The sequence below is a fragment of the Telmatherina bonti genome (assembly GCF_933228915.1).
Source record: "Telmatherina bonti genome assembly, chromosome: 5".
Taxonomy (NCBI): Eukaryota; Metazoa; Chordata; class Actinopteri; order Atheriniformes; family Telmatherinidae; genus Telmatherina; species Telmatherina bonti.
The window spans coordinates 1,897,366-1,918,983 of NC_136623.1; the positions used below are offsets into that span (position 1 = coordinate 1,897,366).

General features: G+C 52.1%; 1 protein-coding gene across 6 annotated transcripts in view; it reads left to right on the forward strand.

Annotated features, from left to right (window-relative positions):
• The window catches only part of gon4lb (gon-4 like b), a 163,373-nt gene that overhangs the window by 73,755 nt on the left and 68,000 nt on the right, over positions 1 to 21,618 (forward strand). For 3 of the 6 annotated variants that reach the window (XM_079240022.1, XM_079240026.1, XM_079240025.1), the window contains 5 exons: positions 5,046 to 5,229; positions 5,313 to 5,499; positions 5,586 to 5,736; positions 5,833 to 5,949; positions 12,316 to 13,440. In XM_079240022.1, coding sequence (XP_079096148.1) covers positions 5,046 to 5,229; positions 5,313 to 5,499; positions 5,586 to 5,736; positions 5,833 to 5,949; positions 12,316 to 13,440 — 1,764 coding nt within the window. The remainder of the gene's footprint in view (positions 1 to 5,045; positions 5,230 to 5,312; positions 5,500 to 5,585; positions 5,737 to 5,832; positions 5,950 to 12,315; positions 13,441 to 21,618) is intronic. The other 3 variants (XM_079240023.1, XM_079240027.1, XM_079240024.1) reach the window with 2 other exon arrangements.

Genomic DNA, 21,618 nt, shown 5'->3' on the forward strand with positions numbered 1-21,618 from the left:
AACAGGCCCCAGCAGCCTGGACCGGCACAGCCCGGGCACCGGCCACCTAGGGCAGACAGAATGCGGGGCCCAGGACCCCAGGAGCCCATAAGCAACCCCCCCCCCTGTAGGCAGAGGGTACAGCCCACGCCAATGGAGAGCCAGGACACCCAGACCGCCACCAAATGGCAGCCAGGCCGCGCCACACTCCACCGGCCGCGCTCCCCGGGCACTCCTTATATACACTACATTATACAAACATCCATCTCATTGTGTCCCCCTAACATGCCTCTTCCCATACCCCAGCCATCCTCATCTGCGTCCCATTGCCCACCCACCTACCTGAATTATTTCCCTCTTATCCCCCCCCCACACACACACACCTCTCACCTTCCATTTACAACTTCACCCATTCGCTCACAGTCACCCTCCTCTCTCCTTCCCAACATGCCCCCAGTGCGAGGCCCCGGGGGGACAGAGGGCAGGCAGGCCCCGACAAAGGCCTCCATGGCCACTGCCCACCACCCCCAGTGCCCCCCCATCCCCCACAGATGCAACCGACCAGCACCCACTCAGGGCCGGCAGCGCCCTCTCCCAGCCAAGCCAGCCGGGGGCCCAGGTCTATCGGACAGCACCCCCTTCCCCCCCGTCCGAACCCCTCCGGCAAGGCCCCGGAAATGGGGGCATGATAGGACCCCGATGCCCCTCCCTCCCCACCAATGAATGGTTGTGAAGTGGCTGTTAATTGCAATTAAAACTGAGGGGGGGTAACCACACCGTGTCGGGGGAGGAACCGCCTAAGTAGCCCCACCCGCCGTACACTGCATGTCCCGGCCCCCAAAACTTGACCATGAGTCGTCAGTGTTTTGTGTTGTGGTGACTAAATGTGATTAAACCTGAGAGGTGAGCAGATACTGGGTGCAGTGATCAAGACCACCTTGATGGCCTTTCTCACCACCCAGCGCACCGTGCCCACCGCCCAACGCCCTGCCTGTGTGTGGTGGAGAGGGGGGGAAGGAGAAGGGACCGGGGATTTTTGTCCAGAGGAAAGTGGGTTCTTCCTCCAGAAGATGAGCCGCCAGTGGTACTAGGCACGCCCCCCATCTCCGGGGCCTGGAAGGACCAGGACAAGCCGGGGGCAGCCGCCCTAACAACCAGAGTCCCCAGCAACCCAGACCAGGGAGCTGCCACCGGCCCCAGAAGGCATCGACCAACCACACGCAAAGGAGGCGGGAAGGGGAAGGGGAGGCGGACGGAGACCCCAGAACAAAGCCCCCATACACACACCCCTACCCCCCCAAACTAATACACCCTCACACCCCCCATACACACCCCCCCCACCCCCCAAACTATTACACCCTCACACTCCCCCATACACACCCCCCACCCCCCCAAACTATTACACCCTCACACTCCCCCATACACACCCCCCAACCCCCCCAAACTATTACACCCTCACACTCCCCCATACACCCCCCCCAACCCCCCCCAAACTATTACACCCTCACACCCCCCATACACCCCCCACCCCCCCAAACTATTACACCCTCACACTCCCCCATACACACCCCCCCAAACTATTACACCCTCATACTCCCCCATACACACCCCCCACCCCCCCCAAACTATTACACCCTCACACTCCCCCATACACACCCCCCAACCCCCCCAAACTATTACACCCTCACACTCCCCCATACACACCCCCCAACCCCCCCAAACTATTACACCCTCACACCCCCCATACACACACCCCCACCCCCCAAACTATTACACCCTCACACTCCCCCCCATACACCCCCCCCACCCCCCCAAACTATTACACCCTCACACTCCCCCATACACACCCCCCAACCCCCCCAAACTATTACACCCTCACACTCCCCCATACACCCCCCCCCACCCCCCAAACTATTACACCCTCACACTCCCCCATACACACCCCCACCCCCCAAACTATTACACCCTCACACTCCCCCATACACACACCCCTACCCCCCAAACTATTACACCCTCACACTCCCCCATACACACACTCCTACCCCCTCCAAACTAATACACCACCCCCACATGCATCCCCACCCTCCTCCATACAAACACCCCTTTCTTCACCATGCTTAAGCACCACCATACCGTACACACATTCCTACCCCCCCCCCCCCCACACACACACACGCACACTCATGCACCCTCCCCCATACACACATCCCTGAACACCCACCCACATGCACCACCACGCTCCACCACATTCATGCATCACTACTACTAATACTGACCCCCCCCCCCCCCACACACACACACACACTCACCATACACACACACACACTCACCATACACACACACACACTCACCATACACACACACACACTCACCATACACACACAGACCTCCACATCCACACACGCAAAAAACAGTTTTTTAAAGAGACATGTCAGACTATTTTATCCAGTTTATACAAAAAATCCATGACTAGTGTAGCGTATTATTTTTAACGTTAACCTGGGATCCAATGTCGGAGCGACAGTGGGTGTTTTAATTATTAATTCGCTGTGTCCTTAGACAAGCGGACGATCTTGGGGCACCACCCAGCCCTAAATTTGTTATACGGTCAGACAGGGAATACCGTAATATGACAATGATATTTGTCTAATAACAGATAACCATCAGTCTCAGAATACGCTTACCGTAAGTTCTCGTCAGAGGGAACAAATAACTTCTCAAAGATCGATCATGCTACCATGACTTCTTAAAATATAACACACTTTATTAAAAACCACACCAGTTAAAATCATCAGGTACAAAGGAAATTAATCATGCAAACCAGAAATAGCGTCAGCAAGCATCAAATACTGAATTAGCCAAGATGAGAGAGAGAGAGAGAGAGAGAGAGAGAGAGGAATAATGGGTCGGCCTTACTTCAGCGCCTTGGTGGTCGAGAACCCGGACCTTGGGTCCAGTGGGCAAGGATTCAGTGGTCGTCCTGATACTTGTCCAAAGGGGACCTCCACAGAAGTCAGGAGCTCGCCTGGAACCGCCTGGTTCGATGTCTGAAGCTGGACCCAACTCCGATTAGAATCCACGGGTCACACGGGTGCCGGCAAACTCCTGGAGCTGGAGCAGTAACGTTCGGGTCGTCCGTACGTTACTGGTCACAGTCTTGGGAGGGCCAGAGTGTGACTTGATGATGTCAGAAGCAAAAATTGTTCAGCCAGAAATGGATGAGTTTTCTGGTGTTAAGCAATCGAGCGAGCTTACTGTCATAAAAAATTAACACGGCGCCAGACAGACAAAAACATGAGTAAAGCAAACCTCAAACAAAAATGAAGAGAAAAAAAAAAAACAAAGAGAACAAGAAAAACAAGAGGAAAACAAAACAAGAGAGAAAAAGTAAGACCAGAGGAGAGAAAAACAAGACTAGAGAAAAGCAAAAAAAAAAAAAAAACCAAGACAGCGAGTTCCAGGAAGACCCGCAGTTAAATTTGCCGGTGCTCTGGGGCGGACCTTAGATTATCCAATCAGAGCGCAGGGGCCAGGACATGGGGTCTGAAAGTTTGGTCAAAATACTGAGTTCTTGGGGAATTAAACTTAACATTTTTCCAACCTCAAACATGTCTATAAAATCCATTTATAGCTGAGAAGAAGTATGAATGATCCTTATAAACATGAACCTTAAACCAGTTTTGCTGCTGTCAAAAGGGGAAAAGGTTTGTTAACAGGTACAAGACATTTCAACGATGATTTTCACTTTCCACGGACCTGGTGGGTCAAGAAATCATTTCCACACTTTCTTACTTTGAGTCAGAGTCGTTAATAACAACAGCATATAATGTTAATCACTGGGTATTTAATCAGCCTGAAATGCATATCTCAACCTGTTCGAGGGTGTCTGCTAGATGGCGCCATTGCTCCATCCAAGGACTCACAGAAATTAACTAACTTGCTAACTTCTGTGGATTTCACATCTGAAAAACGGTTAAAGTCTTGGATTAATTTAGAAAGGAAGAAGAGTCCATTTATCCAGGTGTACTGAGGATACATCCAGTATTTTATACAGTTTTAGAGTTCAGAGCTTAAAGGTTCTGCTCTGGAATCTGGTCTCTGTGTGCTGTGGCTACAAAGGGACCTCCTGGGGTGATGGACAACAGGCTCTTACCAGGGTCCAACTTCAAAAGGGTGCCACAGTCTGTCTGTGTAGACATTTCCTACCAGGAACAAGATAAAACCAGCAGGGTTCCTGGTTTAACGTGGAGGTCTGTCTACAGGATTGAGATGGATCTGAATTTTAGGGCTTTCATTGACCTCTGTGTGGGAGACATGTGGATGGACTTCCTTTTGAAGTAGAAAGTCATGAGTTCTTATCTGATTTGGGGGTTAATTCGGCCTTGGGAGGTTGCTACACTAGTATTTACACATTCTCACATGATTGGTCCTTTGGCTCAAGAAGGAAGATTCATGAAATGGCTAAAGCAAGACGAGTGAGAGACAACAATGCATTTTAATCGAACTATTCCTTATTCTATCCCCAGATGGAATCATTCGATGTTTATGCCCAGCAAAGGAAAAAAGTGCGCACACGGCATTTTTCACATTTTAATCCAAAACTGTTCCGGTGTTGTAGTTAGGCCACTTTCCCAGCTGACATCCAGGGTAGTGGGTTGGTGTGTGTGTGGGCATTGAGCTCATTGAAACATATACGTATATTGTTATTATGTCTGTTGTCAATTGTCAGACTAAAGCTAACGGAGCTGCAAGCTAGCTGCTCCAGTGTAGCATTGGTATCACTCGCTGAGCTGCTGGCTGACATACATTCATGGGAACGAACTGTGAAGCAGCACCACAGGGGGGTTTAGAAGTGGGTATACTCAATGCTGACTGGTAACTATCAGCACCTAATCTTTCTCATGTTCCTCAACAATACACATGAAATAGGAAGTGAAGCAACTTTTTGAAACTGATAATCCCAAACTGAACCTGAATTACCCTCCCTCAGACCATGATTCTAGTTCAGAGTTCAGGACTCTGGTCAGTCTGTAAAGACTAACAATATCCCGTTCCTCCCCTTCTAGGAGGAACTTCAGCAGTTTGCCTGTCGTCAGGAGCTTTGTCATCACAGCAGTTTCAGAGTCTGCAATCTGCAGGGAGCGCTGGACCTCCTGCAGGAAGTGGAAAAGAGGGAGGAGCTTCCAGCTGCCTCTCCAGATCCTGCACCTTCCAGACGCCTCCTCCCAGACATAACTCCTTCTAAGAGCAGTAAAAATGAGGAGTTATTACAAACTAAAACTGGTACTTAAAGGTTACACTGTCATCAAACATAATCTTGTTCTCATGCTTAGGCCACGCCTTCCCACTGCTGCCTCCAGATGCTGCTTGGCTTTTTGCCACACGGCCGATCTTCCTCCACCCAGAACTACTTCCTGTCTGTAGCCTGGACCCCGCCCTCCACAGCCTTCATCACCGGCAGGTCTACACAGCAGGAGAGGATGGGTACAAACACCCTAGTCTGATGACAAACCCCCATCTGTCCGCTCATCTTCACGCTGATCAGTTCCTTCATCTGAGCAGGGTGTTTTAGAACAACTAAATTTGTTCTTCTGGCCTTGGTACAGGTTGATCGTTCTGGGTCTGAAACACTTCGAGGGGGCTATTCAGTCAGATCAGCTGATCTGCTCTTATCTGCTTTGCAAGAGTCGATGGAACTTCAGGAAACATGTCAGAGAGATGGGCAGTCCAAGAGCTCCACCAAACAACATCATCAAGGTGACATCACCTAGTATTTTCTGTTTCCACATTCCAGTTTGGAACTGCTGTATGGCCTCTGATGAGACAATTAAACTGTTCTTATCATGTTTTCAGATGTTCCTAAAGCAGGGAATCGTCCATCCACTACCAAACACCTACAGCAGAGTTCAACCTGAGGATCGTCGCCCTCCAGTGGACAAAAATTATTCCAACATGCCAAACTGGCTCAAGGTCTGACATCCTGGTCTAGATCCACATCTGTTTTGGGACAAACCATCTGAGAGCGGAAGCTGAGTCATACTGTTATATTTTTGACTCCGAGAATGAATATTTTTAAATTGTTAAAAAATAAGTTAAATCTGCACACTTGAAGCTCACAGTCTTCTGCCTTTGATCTAAAAATTATTCCACTCATTCATCTTCATGAAGGCCTTCAATGTCAGGTCAACTGAATAACATTACTGGATAGCTCATTGCTTTTTTATTTACCAGACCAGTCAACAACAATACAGCATTGCAACTTGCTGTAATGATTTAAAGATGCTAACCTGAACTATGACTGAACGTTGAGCATTTAACATTTTCCACAGCGACAGGACTAGCAATTCCATTTCACACAATTCCACATTCCAGTCCTAGTGAGAACCACAATCCAACAGGTTTAAAAAAAAAAAAATCAGCCATATTGTTTTTAAACATTGTAAGTTACAATAGACACAAAGTGAAAAGGTAAACAAGACAGAAAAGGGGGAAAACAAAAAAAGTACAACTTTAGATTATTAGTGCAGGCGGCTGACAGTAGAGTAGAGCAGTCTTACCCATGACAAAAATTTAGGAACAAATTTAAACTTGTCAAAGCTTTTGAAAAGGTAGTCCCTCTCACCTTTCTTACCGTCTACAGAAAGGATTAGCTCCTTATTTTTCCGACCAGGTGGGTTGGACCTGTACATGAAATTCAACAGTTGCTTCGTGTTATAAATGAAATGGCCATTTTTTACAAACGATAGTAGGAATGGCCCTTTCAAGGTTCTTCACCAATACCTTTGCCAATATTTTGGAATCTATATTTAGGAGTAACATTGGTCAGTAACCTCTTGTGGTCTCACCACCCCCGGAAGGGGACGAAGGGAGTCGGGTGCAGTGGGAGCTGGGCAGCGACTGAAGGCGGGGAACCTGGTGGTCTGATCCTTGGCTGCAAAAACTGGCTCTAGGGACATGGAGCGTCACCTTTCTCATAAAAGGAACCTGCTACCAGCTAAATATAGTTGGACTCACCGCAACACATGGCTTGAGTTCTGGAACCAGTATCCTCGAGAAAGGCTGGACCTTCCTCCACTCTTGAGTTGCTTCTAAGGGAGAGGCACTAAGGGTTAGGGTTAGATTCAGCAGGTGTGGATACACTCATTGTCCCCGACTTGGGGCATGTACTTTGGGGTTTACCCCGGTGGACGAGAGGTTAGGCTTCCTCTGCCTTCGGATGGGGGGACAGGTACTTATTTTTGTTTGTTCTTATGTACCAAACAGCTGTATTTACCCGGGTCGGGAGTCTCAAGTGGAGGAGTTTAAATATCTCGGGGTCTTGTTCACGAGTGAGGGAAGGATGGAGCGTGAGATGGACAGACGGATCGGTGCGGCGTCTGCAGTAATGCGGGCTCTGCGCCGGTCTGTCGTGGTGAAGAAGGAGCTGATCCAGAAGGTGAAGCTCTCCATTTACCAGTCGATCTACGTTCCTACCCTCACCTATGGTCATGAGCTGTGGGTCGTGACTGAAAGAAGGAGATCTCGTATACAGGCGGCTGAAATGAGTTTCCTCCGCAGGGTGGCCGGGCTCTCCCTTAGAGATAGGGTGAGGAGCTCGGTCATCCAGGAGGAGATCAGAGTAGAGCCGCTTCTGTTCTGAAAATGGATGGAAGGATGTGTTGACAAGAACTATAATCTAAAGGATTCTTATCCTTTTTAACAGAGTTTTAACAACTCTTTTTAACAAACAATGCATTTAGAAATTCTGTGTAGACCGACAGTAATGTTGAGGATAGCATGTTAGAAAATTAGAGGAAAAAGTCAGCTGAGAAGCTGACTGGCCCTGCAGATTTATCGTTTTGCATGTTTTTTATTGCCAATCTTGTCCCAGTTACTGAGATATTCTTCTCCAAGTCATTAGCCAGGTCAATATTTAACTTAGGGAGAGCATGACCTGTAAAACAAGTACCGCAATTGGTAAAATTTACTTGAACGTCTTCATCTTCATCTTCATCTTCAGCCGCTTATCCGGGGTCGGGTCGCGGGGGCAGCAGCCCAGACTTCCCTCTCCCCAGCCACATTTGCCAACTCTGCGGGGGGGATCCCGAGGCGTTCCCAGGCCAGCCGAGAGATATAATCCCTCCAGCGTGTCCTGGGTCTTCCCCGGGGTCTCCTCCCAGAGGGATGTGCCTGGAACACCTCACCAGGGAGGTCCAGGAGGCATCCTGACCAGATGCCCGAGCCACCTCAACTGGTTCCTCTCGATGCGGAGGAGCAGCGGCTCTACTCTGATCTCCTCCCGGATGACTGAGCTCCTCACCCTATCTCTAAGGGAGAGCCCGGCCACCCTGCGGAGGAAACTCATTTCAGCCGCCTGTATACGAGATCTCCTTCTTTCGGTCACGACCCACAGCTCATGACCATAGGTGAGGGTAGGAACGTAGATCGACTGGTAAATCGAGAGCTTCGCCTTCTGGCTCAGCTCCTTCTTCACCACGACAGACCGGTGCAGAGTCCGCATTACTGCAGACGCCGCACCGATCTATCTGTCGATCTTGCGCTCCATCCTTCCCTCTCTCGTGAACAAGACCCCGAGATATTTAAACTCCTCCACTTGAGGCAGGACCTGACTCCCGACCCGGAGAGGGCAATCCACCCTATTCCGGCTGAGGACCATGGTCTCAGATTTGGAGGTGCTGATTCTCATCTCAGCCACTTCACATTCGGCCGTGAATCGCTCAAGTGAGAGCTGGAGATCACGACCAGATGAAGCCAACAGGACCACGTCATCTGCAAAAACCAGGGACCCAATCCTGAGGACACCAAGCCGGATCCCCTCAACACCTCGGCTGCACCTAGAAATTCTGTCCATATAAGTTATGAACAGAATCGGTGATAAAGGGCAGCCTTGGCGGAGTCCAACCCTCACCGGAAACACATCCGACTTACTACCGGCAATGTGGACCAAGCTCTGACACCTGTCGTACAGGGACCGGACAGCTCGTACAAGGGGGTCTGGTACCCCATACTCCCAGAGTACCCCCCACAGGAGCCCCCGGGGGACACGGTCGAATGCCTTCTCCAGGTCCACAAAGAACATGTAGACTGGTTGGGCAAACTCCCATGCCCCCTCCAGGACCCCAAAGAGGGTATAGAGCTGGTCCACTGTTCCGCGACCAGGACGAAAACCACACTGCTCCTCCTCAATCCGGGATTTGACTATCCGGCGGACCCTCCTCTCCAGGACCCCTGAATAGACCTTACCAGGGAGGCTGAGGAGTGTGATTCCCCTGTAATTGGAACACACCCTCCGGTCCCCCTTCTTAAAAAGGGGGACCACCACCCCAGTCTACCAGTCCAGCGGCACTGCCCCCGATGTCCACGCGATGCTGCAGAGGCGTGTCAGCCAGGACAGCCCCACAGCATCCAGAGCCTTAAGGAACTCCGGGCGGATCTCATCCACCCCCGGGGCCTTGCCGCCAAGGAGCTTTTCGACCACCTCAGCGACTTCAGCCCCAGAGATAGGAGAGTCCACCCCTGAGTCCGCCAGCTCTGCCTCCTCATCGGAAGACGTGCTGGCAGGATTGAGGAGGTCTTCGAAGTATTCCTTCCACCGACCCACAACGTCCCGAGTTGAGGTCAGCAGCTCCCCACCTCCACTGTACACAGTGTTGATGGAGCACTGCTTCCCCCTCCTGAGCCGCCGGATGGTGGACCAGAATCTCCTCGAAGCTGTCCGGAAGTCTTTCTCCATGGCCTCGCCAAACTCCTCCCATGCCCCAGTTTTTGCCTCAGCCACAGCCGAAGCTGCATGCCGCTTAGCCCGCCGGTACCCATCAGCTGCCTCCAGAGTCCCACAGGCCAAGAAGGCCCGATAGGACTCCTTCTTCATCTTGACGGCATCCATCACTGCTGGTGTCCACCAACGAGTCCTGGGATTACCGCAACGACAGGCACCAACGACCTTACAGCCACAGCTCTGGCCGGCCGCCTCAGCAATAGAGGCACGGAACACAACCCATTCGGACTCAACGTCCCCGCCTCACTCGGGACATGGTTGAAGCTCTGCTGAAGGTGGGAGTTGAAGCTCGCTCTGACGGGGGACTCAGCCAGACGTTCCCAGCAGACCCTCACAACACGTTTGGGCCTGCCAGATCTGACCGGCCTCCTCCCCCACCACCTGAGCCAACTCACCACCAGGTGGTGATCAGTTGAAGCTCCGCCCCCCTCTTCACCCGAGTGTCCAAGGCATGTGGCCGCAGGTCCGACGATACGACTACAAAATCGATCATTGAACTGCGGCCCAGGGAATCCTGATGCCAGGTGTACATATGGACACTCTTATGTTGGAACATGGTGTTCGTTATGGACAATCCATGACGAGCACAGAAGTCCAATAACAAAACACCATTTGGGTTCAGAGGGGGGGGACCATGCCTCCTAATCACTCCCCTCCAGGTGTCACTGTCATTGCCCACGTGAGCATTGAAGTCCCCCAGCAGAACAATGGAGTCCCCAGAAGGAGCACCCTCCAGCACTCCCTCCAAGGACTCCAGAAAGGGTGGGTACTCTGAACTGCTGTTCGGTGCATAAGCACAGACAACAGTCAGGACCCGTCCCCCCACCCGGAGGCGGAGGGAAACTACCCTTTCATCCACCGGGGTAAACCCCAACGTGCAGGCACCAAGCTGGGGGCTGATGAGAATGCCCACACCTGCTCGGCGCCTCTCACCATGAGCAACTCCAGAGTGGAAGAAGGTCCAGCCCCTCTCGAGGGTTCTGGTTCCAGAGCCCAAGCCATGCGTCGAGGTGAGTCCAACTATCCCCTCAACCTCGCACACAAGCTCAGGCTCCTTCCCCACCAGAGAGGTGATGTTCCACGTCCCTAGAGCCAGCTTCTGCAGCCGGGGATCGGACCGCCAGGGTCCCCGCCCCTTGCTGCCGCCCAGCTCGCATTGCACCCGACCCCTACGGCTCCTCCTGCAGATGGTAAGCCCACGGGAGGCGGGGCCCATGTAACCCTTTCGGGCTGAGCCCGACCGGGCCCCATGGGCGAAGGCCCGACCACCAGACACTCGTTCTCGTACCCCACCTCCAGGCCTGGCTCCAGAGGGGGGTCCCGGTAACCCGCGTCCGGGCAAGGGAACAGTCATGCCCAGGTTGGTCGTCATCATAGAGGTCGATGAGCCGTGCTTGGTCTGGTCCCTCCCCTAGACACCTGTTTGCCATGGGTGACCCTACCAGGGGCATAAAGCCCCCGACAACATAGCTGCTAGGATCTTTGGGACACACAAACCCCTCCACCACGATGAGGTGACGGCTCAGGGAGGGGTTACTTGAACGTGTATTCATTTAATCATTTTTCACACATTTTAAGCCTTGATAAATATTTATTGCTAAAATCCCAGTTTGGAACATAGACAGAGGCTGACAGGAAGCAGATATTGTTCCACCACCACAATTACAAAGCACCCAGTAGAGTCTGTCAGCACACTAGATACAGTGAACTCTATATCTCTACCAATCATAATGACCACAGTTCTTGATCTACTTTGAAAGTTAGATTGAAATACCTGAGCAGACCATTTCTTATTCACTATATGCACTATCTGGGGAGCACACGTGTCTCCTGCAGAAAGGCAATGTCCTTATTGACCAGTTTTAAATGTGACAGTTTTTGCTATATTTTAGGGTAAGATTTGGCGATTTCACATTCCAACTTATGGCCTTGACACAAGGGGAGTGACAAGCAAAATTCATTGGCACCCAGGTGGAAACTCATTGCATGGGACGTGATAAACAGCAGGGACAGTGACAGTGTCGCACATCATAGCCTCAGATCGTTAAAAAAAAAAAAAAAAAAAAAGAACCCGGAGCAGACAAGCGACTTTATGTGGGGGTCCAAGGAAAGTACAGCTCCATGATTGTAAAAGAGTGTAAAAGTAAAGTAAAAAGCAGGAGAGCAGAATATGTAGCTGTTATGATGAGCAGGGGTCCTGGTGGTCTGAAGGACAGGAATGTAGTCTTCCTCTGGAAGGAGCTGCTCCTTCTTCATCTGAAGTACTGCTGGGTTTCCATCAGAGGCGCATTCAGACGTGTTCCCAGCACGTCCTGATGTAACCCCCGGGATGTCCAGCTGCTGATGAGGGTCTCCTGTGTCTGGAGCCATGCTTGTCTCCATGTCACCATGTTACTTTAACTGACCTATGACCTATGACCTGTACCCAGTCAAACTAAGTCCTTACTAGTAGGTAACACATTGATTAACTGGCTTTAGTCCAGTTGTCACCTTCTCTGTTTTTACCAAGTTAACAAACGTGTCACTAACCTCTGAACTCCTCTGGATTTCCCTAATAGAACAGTCAGCTGACCATCCAGAAGACTCGACTGGACGGTGGTGCTTACCCCTCCTCCCTCCCTCCACGCTGTGTCCTCAGGCTCCACCCATACTATGTCAATAAGTCCCGCCCACCTCGTCGCACTTCTCGCCGCTTTTTCACCCTGGCCCATAATGCATCACTGCTTCCCCTGGCCAAAGCCCCGTCTGAGAGAGGGCTGGATATGCGACCAGTCGGCCCCCTGTCTCCTCCTCCAGGTGTCCCATTAACATCAGGAGCTCTTCCATTGGCTAGAACTCATCCAGGTTCTGTCCACCCCAGTCATGCTGACATTACTGGGCAAACTGGGCAGGAACGCCTCCTCTCCCTACCTGGTGCCACGCCCTTCCACTCCCTGCCCCGCCCAAACACCACGACTCCATCAACCCCGAGCTCCGCACAGAAGCAGAGATACTTCCTCTTCCAGGTGGTGTTAAGGCCAGCGGCTCCCAGTCCCACCTTCCAGGATGAACTGTGTTCCCAGTTACACCCAGCAACCAAGGAGGAGCGCAGGGAGAAGGAACAGGAGGTGGAGGAGCAGAAAAAGGTTCTCCCCAAGTCACGAGATACAACTGAGGAGATGAAGGTCGGGGAGGACTGCAATGTCCCTGCATCAACAATAAGACAGCTATCATCCTCCACAGGAGGGGAGGAGGAGGAGCAGGAGGAGAAGCAGGAGGAGGAGGAGCAGAAGGAGGAGCAGGAGGAGGAGCAGGAGGAGAAGCAGGAGGAGGAGGAGCAGAAGGAGGAGGAGGAGCAGGAGGAGTGTTCAGTGTTGGCCGTAAGCCTGAATGGAGGAGAAAATGCAGGACAGAATGAAGAGAGAAGCGAAGAAGGTGGAGATGAACATGAAGAGGAGGATGGAGGAGGAGAACAGAGGGGAGAGCGGGAGGAAGAGGAGGATGGAGGAAGGCAGAATGGAGGTGGAGACAGGAAAGAAGAAGGAGAAAAGGATAAAGATGAAGACCAAGATCGTCACGGTGATGAGGAGGACGAGGAAGAGGAGGAAGAAGAAGACTTTGATGATCTCACACAGGATGAAGATGAGGAAGAAGTGATGTCATCAGCCTCAGAAGAGTCAGTGCTGTCGGTTCCAGAGTTGCAGGTAAACGGGCGTAACCTGGAGGTAAACGGTAGTAACCTGGAGGTAAACGGGCGTAACCTGGAGGTAAACGGTAGTAACCTGGAGGTAAACGGGGCTTAACCTGGAGGTAAACGGTAGTAACCTGGAGGTAAACGGTAGTAACCTGGAGGTAAACGGGGCGTAACTTAGAGGTAAACGGGGCGTAACCTGGAGGTAAACGGGGCGTAACCTGGAGGTAAACGGTAGTAACCTGGAGGTAAACGGTAGTAACCTGGAGGTAAATGGGGCGTAACCTGGAGGTAAATGGGGCGTAACCTGGAGGTAAACGGGCGTAACCTGGAGGTAAACGGGCGTAACCTGGAGGTAAACGGGCGTAACCTGGAGGTAAACGGGCGTAACTTAGAGGTAAACGGGCGTAACTTAGAGGTAAACGGGCGTAACTTAGAGGTAAACGGGCGTAACTTAGAGGTAAACGGGGCGTAACTTAGAGGTAAACGGGCGTAACCTGGAGGTAAATGGGGCGTAACCTGGAGGTAAATGGGGCGTAACCTGGAGGTAAACGGGCGTAACCTGGAGGTAAACGGGCGTAACCTGGAGGTAAACGGGCGTAACTTAGAGGTAAACGGGCGTAACCTGGAGGTAAACGGGGCGTAACTTAGAGGTAAACGGGGCGTAACTTAGAGGTAAACGGGGCGTAACCTGGAGGTAAACGGGGCGTAACCTGGAGGTAAACGGGGCGTAACCTGGAGGTAAACGGGGCGTAACCTAGAGGTAAACGGGGCGTAACCTAGAGGTAAACGGGGCGTAACCTGGAGGTAAACGGGGCGTAACCTGGAGGTAAACGGGGCGTAACCTGGAGGTAAACGGGGCGTAACCTGGAGGTAAACGGGCGTAACCTGGAGGTAAACGGGCGTAACCTGGAGGTAAACGGGCGTAACCTGGAGGTAAACGGGCGTAACCTGGAGGTAAACGGGCGTAACCTGGAGGTAAACGGTAGTAACCTGGAGGTAAACGGTAGTAACCTGGAGGTAAACGGGGCGTAACTTAGAGGTAAACGGGCGTAACCTGGAGGTAAACGGGCGTAACCTGGAGATAAACGGGCGTAACCTGGAGATAAACGGGCGTAACCTGGAGGTAAACGGGCGTAACCTGGAGGTAAACGGGCGTAACCTGGAGGTAAACGGGCGTAACCTGGAGGTAAACGGTAGTAACTTAGAGGTAAACGGTAGTAACTTAGAGGTAAACGGTAGTAACCTGGAGGTAAACGGTAGTAACCTGGAGGTAAACGGGGCGTAACTTAGAGGTAAACGGGGCGTAACTTAGAGGTAAACGGGGCGTAACTTAGAGGTAAACGGGGCGTAACTTAGAGGTAAACGGGGCGTAACTTAGAGGTAAACGGTAGTAACCTGGAGGTAAACGGTAGTAACCTGGAGGTAAACGGGGCGTAACTTAGAGGTAAACGGGCGTAACCTGGAGGTAAACGGGGCGTAACTTAGAGGTAAACGGGGCGTAACCTGGAGGTAAACGGGGCGTAACCTGGAGGTAAACGGTAGTAACCTGGAGGTAAACGGTAGTAACCTGGAGGTAAACGGGCGTAACCTGGAGGTAAACGGGCGTAACCTGGAGGTAAACGGGCGTAACCTGGAGGTAAACGGGGCGTAACTTAGAGGTAAACGGGGCGTAACTTAGAGGTAAACGGGGCGTAACTTAGAGGTAAACGGGGCGTAACTTAGAGGTAAACGGGGCGTAACTTAGAGGTAAACGGGGCGTAACTTAGAGGTAAACGGGGCGTAACCTGGAGGTAAACGGGGCGTAACCTGGAGGTAAACGGGCGTAACCTGGAGGTAAACGGGCGTAACCTGGAGGTAAACGGGCGTAACCTGGAGGTAAACGGGGCGTAACTTAGAGGTAAACGGGGCGTAACCTGGAGGTAAACGGGCGTAACCTGGAGGTAAACGGGCGTAACCTGGAGGTAAACGGTCGTAACCTGGAGGTAAACGGGGCGTAACTTAGAGGTAAACGGGGCGTAACCTGGAGGTAAACGGGGCGTAACCTGGAGGTAAACGGGGCGTAACCTGGAGGTAAACGGGCGTAACCTGGAGGTAAACGGGCGTAACCTGGAGGTAAACGGTAGTAACCTGGAGGTAAACGGGCGTAACCTGGAGGTAAACGGGCGTAACCTGGAGGTAAACGGGCGTAACCTGGAGGTAAACGGGCGTAACCTGGAGGTAAACGGTAGTAACCTGGAGGTAAACGGTAGTAACTTAGAGGTAAACGGGCGTAACCTGGAGGTAAACGGGGCGCAACCTGGAGGTAAACGGGGCGTAACTTAGAGGTAAACGGGCGTAACCTGGAGGTAAACGGGCGTAACCTGGAGGTAAACGGGGCGTAACTTAGAGGTAAACGGGGCGTAACTTAGAGGTAAACGGGGCGTAACCTGGAGGTAAACGGGGCGTAACCTGGAGGTAAACGGGCGTAACCTGGAGGTAAACGGGGCGTAACTTGGAGGTAAACGGGGCGTAACTTGGAGGTAAACGGGGCGTAACTTGGAGGTAAACGGGCGTAACCTGGAGGTAAACGGGCGTAACCTGGAGGTAAACGGGCGTAACCTGGAGGTAAACGGGCGTAACCTGGAGGTAAACGGGCGTAACCTGGAGGTAAACGGGCGTAACCTGGAGGTAAACGGGGCGTAACTTAGAGGTAAACGGTAGTAACCTGGAGGTAAACGGTAGTAACCTGGAGGTAAACGGGGCGTAACTTAGAGGTAAACGGGCGTAACCTGGAGGTAAACGGGGCGTAACTTAGAGGTAAACGGGGCGTAACTTAGAGGTAAACGGGGCGTAACCTGGAGGTAAACGGGGCGTAACCTGGAGGTAAACAGTAGTAACCTGGAGGTAAACGGTAGTAACCTGGAGGTAAATGGGGCGTAACCTGGAGGTAAACGGGGCGTAACCTAGAGATAAACGGTAGTAACCTGGAGATAAACGGTAGTAACCTGGAGGTAAACGGGGCGTAACCTGGAGGTAAACGGGGCGTAACCTGGAGGTAAACGGGCGTAACCTGGAGGTAAACGGGGCGTAACCTGGAGGTAAACGGGGCGTAACCTGGAGGTAAACGGGGCGTAACTTAGAGGTAAACGGGGCGTAACCTGGAGGTAAACGGGGCGTAACTTAGAGGTAAACGGGGCGTAACCTGGAGGTAAACGGGGCGTAACCTGGAGGTAAACGGGGCGTAACCTGGAGGTAAACGGGCGTAACCTGGAGGTAAACGGTAGTAACCTGGAGGTAAACGGTAGTAACCTGGAGGTAAACGGGGCGTAACTTAGAGGTAAACGGGGCGTAACCTGGAGGTAAACGGGGCGTAACCTGGAGGTAAACAGTAGTAACCTGGAGGTAAATGGGGCGTAACCTGGAGGTAAACGGGCGTAACCTGGAGGTAAACGGGCGTAACCTGGAGGTAAACGGGCGTAACCTGGAGGTAAACGGGGCGTAACCTGGAGGTAAACGGGGCGTAACCTGGAGGTAAACGGGGCGTAACCTGGAGGTAAACGGGGCGTAACCTGGAGGTAAACGGGCGTAACCTGGAGGTAAATGGGGCGTAACCTGGAGGTAAACGGGGCGTAACCTGGAGGTAAACGGGCGTAACCTGGAGGTAAACGGGCGTAACCTGGAGGTAAACGGGCGTAACCTGGAGGTAAACGGGCGTAACCTGGAGGTAAACGGGCGTAACCTGGAGGTAAACGGGGCGTAACTTAGAGGTAAACGGGGCGTAACTTAGAGGTAAACGGGCGTAACCTGGAGGTAAACGTGGCGTAACCTGGAGGTAAATGGGGCGTAACCTGGAGGTAAATGGGGCGTAACCTGGAGGTAAACGGGCGTAACCTGGAGGTAAACGGGCGTAACTTAGAGGTAAACGGGCGTAACCTGGAGGTAAACGGGGCGTAACTTAGAGGTAAACGGGCGTAACCTGGAGGTAAACGGGGCGTAACCTGGAGGTAAACGGGGCGTAACCTGGAGGTAAACGGGGCGTAACCTAGAGGTAAACGGGGCGTAACTTAGAGGTAAACGGGGCGTAACTTAGAGGTAAACGGGGCGTAACCTGGAGGTAAACGGGGCGTAACCTGGAGGTAAACGGGGCGTAACCTGGAGGTAAACGGGCGTAACCTGGAGGTAAACGGGCGTAACCTGGAGGTAAACGGGCGTAACCTGGAGGTAAACGGGCGTAACCTGGAGGTAAACGGGCGTAACCTGGAGGTAAACGGTAGTAACTTAGAGGTAAACGGGCGTAACCTGGAGGTAAACGGGGCGTAACTTAGAGGTAAACGGTAGTAACCTGGAGGTAAACGGTAGTAACCTGGAGGTAAACGGGGCGTAACTTAGAGGTAAACGGGGCGTAACTTAGAGGTAAACGGGCGTAACCTGGAGGTAAACGGGCGTAACCTGGAGGTAAACGGGCGTAACCTGGAGGTAAACGGTAGTAACCTGGAGGTAAACGGTAGTAACCTGGAGGTAAACGGTAGTAACCTGGAGGTAAACGGGGCGTAACTTAGAGGTAAACGGGGCGTAACTTAGAGGTAAACGGGGCGTAACTTAGAGGTAAACGGTAGTAACCTGGAGGTAAACGGTAGTAACCTGGAGGTAAACGGGGCGTAACTTAGAGGTAAACGGGCGTAACCTGGAGGTAAACGGGGCGTAACTTAGAGGTAAACGGGGCGTAACCTGGAGGTAAACGGGCGTAACCTGGAGGTAAACGGGCGTAACCTGGAGGTAAACGGTAGTAACCTGGAGGTAAACGGTAGTAACCTGGAGGTAAACGGTAGTAACCTGGAGGTAAACGGGGCGTAACTTGGAGGTAAACGGGGCGTAACTTAGAGGTAAACGGGGCGTAACTTAGAGGTAAACGGGGCGTAACTTAGAGGTAAACGGGGCGTAACTTAGAGGTAAACGGGGCGTAACTTAGAGGTAAACGGGGCGTAACTTAGAGGTAAACGGGGCGTAATTTAGAGGTAAATGGTAGTAACCTGGAGGTAAACGGGCGTAACCTGGAGGTAAACGGGGCGTAACTTAGAGGTAAACGGGGCGTAATTTAGAGGTAAACGGGGCGTAACTTAGAGGTAAACGGTAGTAACCTGGAGGTAAACGGGACGTAACCTGGAGGTAAACGGGCGTAACCTGGAGGTAAACGGGCGTAACCTGGAGGTAAACGGGCGTAACCTGGAGGTAAACGGTAGTAACCTGGAGGTAAACGGGGCGTAACCTGGAGGTAAACGGTAGTAACCTGGAGGTAAACGGGCGTAACCTGGAGGTAAACGGGCGTAACCTGGAGGTAAACGGTAGTAACCTGGAGGTAAACGGTAGTAACCTGGAGGTAAACGGGCGTAACTTAGAGGTAAACGGGCGTAACTTAGAGGTAAACGGGCGTAACCTGGAGGTAAACGGGGCGTAACTTAGAGGTAAACGGGGCGTAACCTGGAGGTAAACAGTAGTAACCTGGAGGTAAACGGTAGTAACCTGGAGGTAAATGGGGCGTAACCTGGAGGTAAACGGGGCGTAACCTAGAGATAAACGGTAGTAACCTGGAGATAAACGGTAGTAACCTGGAGGTAAACGGGGCGTAACCTGGAGGTAAACGGGCGTAACCTGGAGGTAAACGGGGCGTAACCTGGAGGTAAACGGGGCGTAACCTGGAGGTAAACGGGGCGTAACCTGGAGGTAAACGGGGCGTAACCTGGAGGTAAACGGGGCGTAACTTAGAGGTAAACGGGGCGTAACCTGGAGGTAAACGGGGCGTAACTTAGAGGTAAACGGGGCGTAACTTAGAGGTAAACGGGGCGTAACTTAAAGGTAAACGGGGCGTAACTTAGAGGTAAACGGTAGTAACCTAGAGGTAAACGGGGCGTAACTTAGAGGTAAACGGGGCGTAATTTAGAGGTAAACGGGGCGTAACTTAGAGGTAAATGGTAGTAACCTGGAGGTAAACGGGCGTAACCTGGAGGTAAACGGGGCGTAACTTAGAGGTAAACGGGGCGTAACTTAGAGGTAAACGGTAGTAACCTGGAGGTAAACGGTAGTAACCTGGAGGTAAACGGGGCGTAACTTAGAGGTAAACGGGGCGTAACTTAGAGGTAAACGGGGCGTAACTTAGAGGTAAACGGGGCGTAACTTAGAGGTAAACGGGGCGTAATTTAGAGGTAAATGGTAGTAACCTGGAGGTAAACGGGCGTAACCTGGAGGTAAACGGGGCGTAACTTAGAGGTAAACGGGGCGTAACCTGGAGGTAAACAGTAGTAACCTGGAGGTAAACGGTAGTAACCTGGAGGTAAATGGGGCGTAACCTGGAGGTAAACGGGGCGTAACCTAGAGATAAACGGTAGTAACCTGGAGATAAACGGTAGTAACCTGGAGGTAAACGGGGCGTAACCTGGAGGTAAACGGGCGTAACCTGGAGGTAAACGGGGCGTAACCTGGAGGTAAACGGGGCGTAACCTGGAGGTAAACGGGGCGTAACTTAGAGGTAAACGGGGCGTAACCTGGAGGTAAACGGGGCGTAACTTAGAGGTAAACGGGGCGTAACTTAGAGGTAAACGGGGCGTAACTTAAAGGTAAACGGGGCGTAACTTAGAGGTAAACGGTAGTAACCTGGAGGTAAACGGGGCGTAACTTAGAGGTAAACGGGGCGTAATTTAGAGGTAAACGGGGCGTAACTTAGAGGTAAATGGTAGTAACCTGGAGGTAAACGGGCGTAACCTGGAGGTAAACGGGGCGTAACTTAGAGGTAAACGGGGCGTAACTTAGAGGTAAACGGTAGTAACCTGGAGGTAAACGGTAGTAACCTGGAGGTAAACGGTAGTAACCTGGAGGTAAACGGGCGTAACCTGGAGGTAAACGGGCGTAACCTGGAGGTAAACGGGCGTAACCTGGAGGTAAACGGGCGTAACTTAGAGGTAAACGGGGCGTAACTTAGAGGTAAACGGGGCGTAACCTGGAGGTAAACGGGGCGTAACCTGGAGGTAAACGGGCGTAACCTGGAGGTAAACGGGGCGTAACTTAGAGGTAAACGGGGCGTAACCTGGAGGTAAACGGGCGTAACCTGGAGGTAAACGGGCGTAACCTGGAGGTAAACGGGCGTAACCTGGAGGTAAACGGGGCGTAACTTAGAGGTAAACGGGGCGTAACTTAGAGGTAAACGGGGCGTAACTTAGAGGTAAACGGGCGTAACCTGGAGGTAAACGGGGCGTAACTTAGAGGTAAACGGGCGTAACCTGGAGGTAAACGGGCGTAACCTGGAGGTAAACGGGCGTAACCTGGAGGTAAATGGTAGTAACCTGGAGGTAAACGGGCGTAACCTGGAGGTAAACGGGGCGTAACTTAGAGGTAAACGGGGCGTAACTTAGAGGTAAACGGTAGTAACCTGGAGGTAAACGGTAGTAACCTGGAGGTAAACGGGGCGTAACTTAGAGGTAAACGGGGCGTAACTTAGAGGTAAACGGTAGTAACCTGGAGGTAAACGGTAGTAACCTGGAGGTAAACGGGGCGTAACTTAGAGGTAAACGGGCGTAACCTGGAGGTAAACGGGGCGTAACTTAGAGGTAAACGGGGCGTAACCTGGAGGTAAACGGGGCGTAACCTGGAGGTAAACGGGGCGTAACCTGGAGGTAAACGGGGCGTAACCTGGAGGTAAACGGTAGTAACCTGGAGGTAAACGGTAGTAACCTGGAGGTAAACGGGGCGTAACCTGGAGGTAAACGGGGCGTAACCTGGAGGTAAACGGGCGTAACCTGGAGGTAAACGGGGCGTAACTTGGAGGTAAACGGGGCGTAACTTGGAGGTAAACGGGGCGTAACTTGGAGGTAAACGGGCGTAACCTGGAGGTAAACGGGCGTAACCTGGAGGTAAACGGGCGTAACCTGGAGGTAAACGGGCGTAACCTGGAGGTAAACGGGCGTAACCTGGAGGTAAACGGGGCGTAACTTAGAGGTAAACGGTAGTAACCTGGAGGTAAACGGTAGTAACCTGGAGGTAAACGGGGCGTAACTTAGAGGTAAACGGGCGTAACCTGGAGGTAAACGGGGCGTAACTTAGAGGTAAACGGGGCGTAACTTAGAGGTAAACGGGGCGTAACCTGGAGGTAAACGGGGCGTAACCTGGAGGTAAACAGTAGTAACCTGGAGGTAAACGGTAGTAACCTGGAGGTAAATGG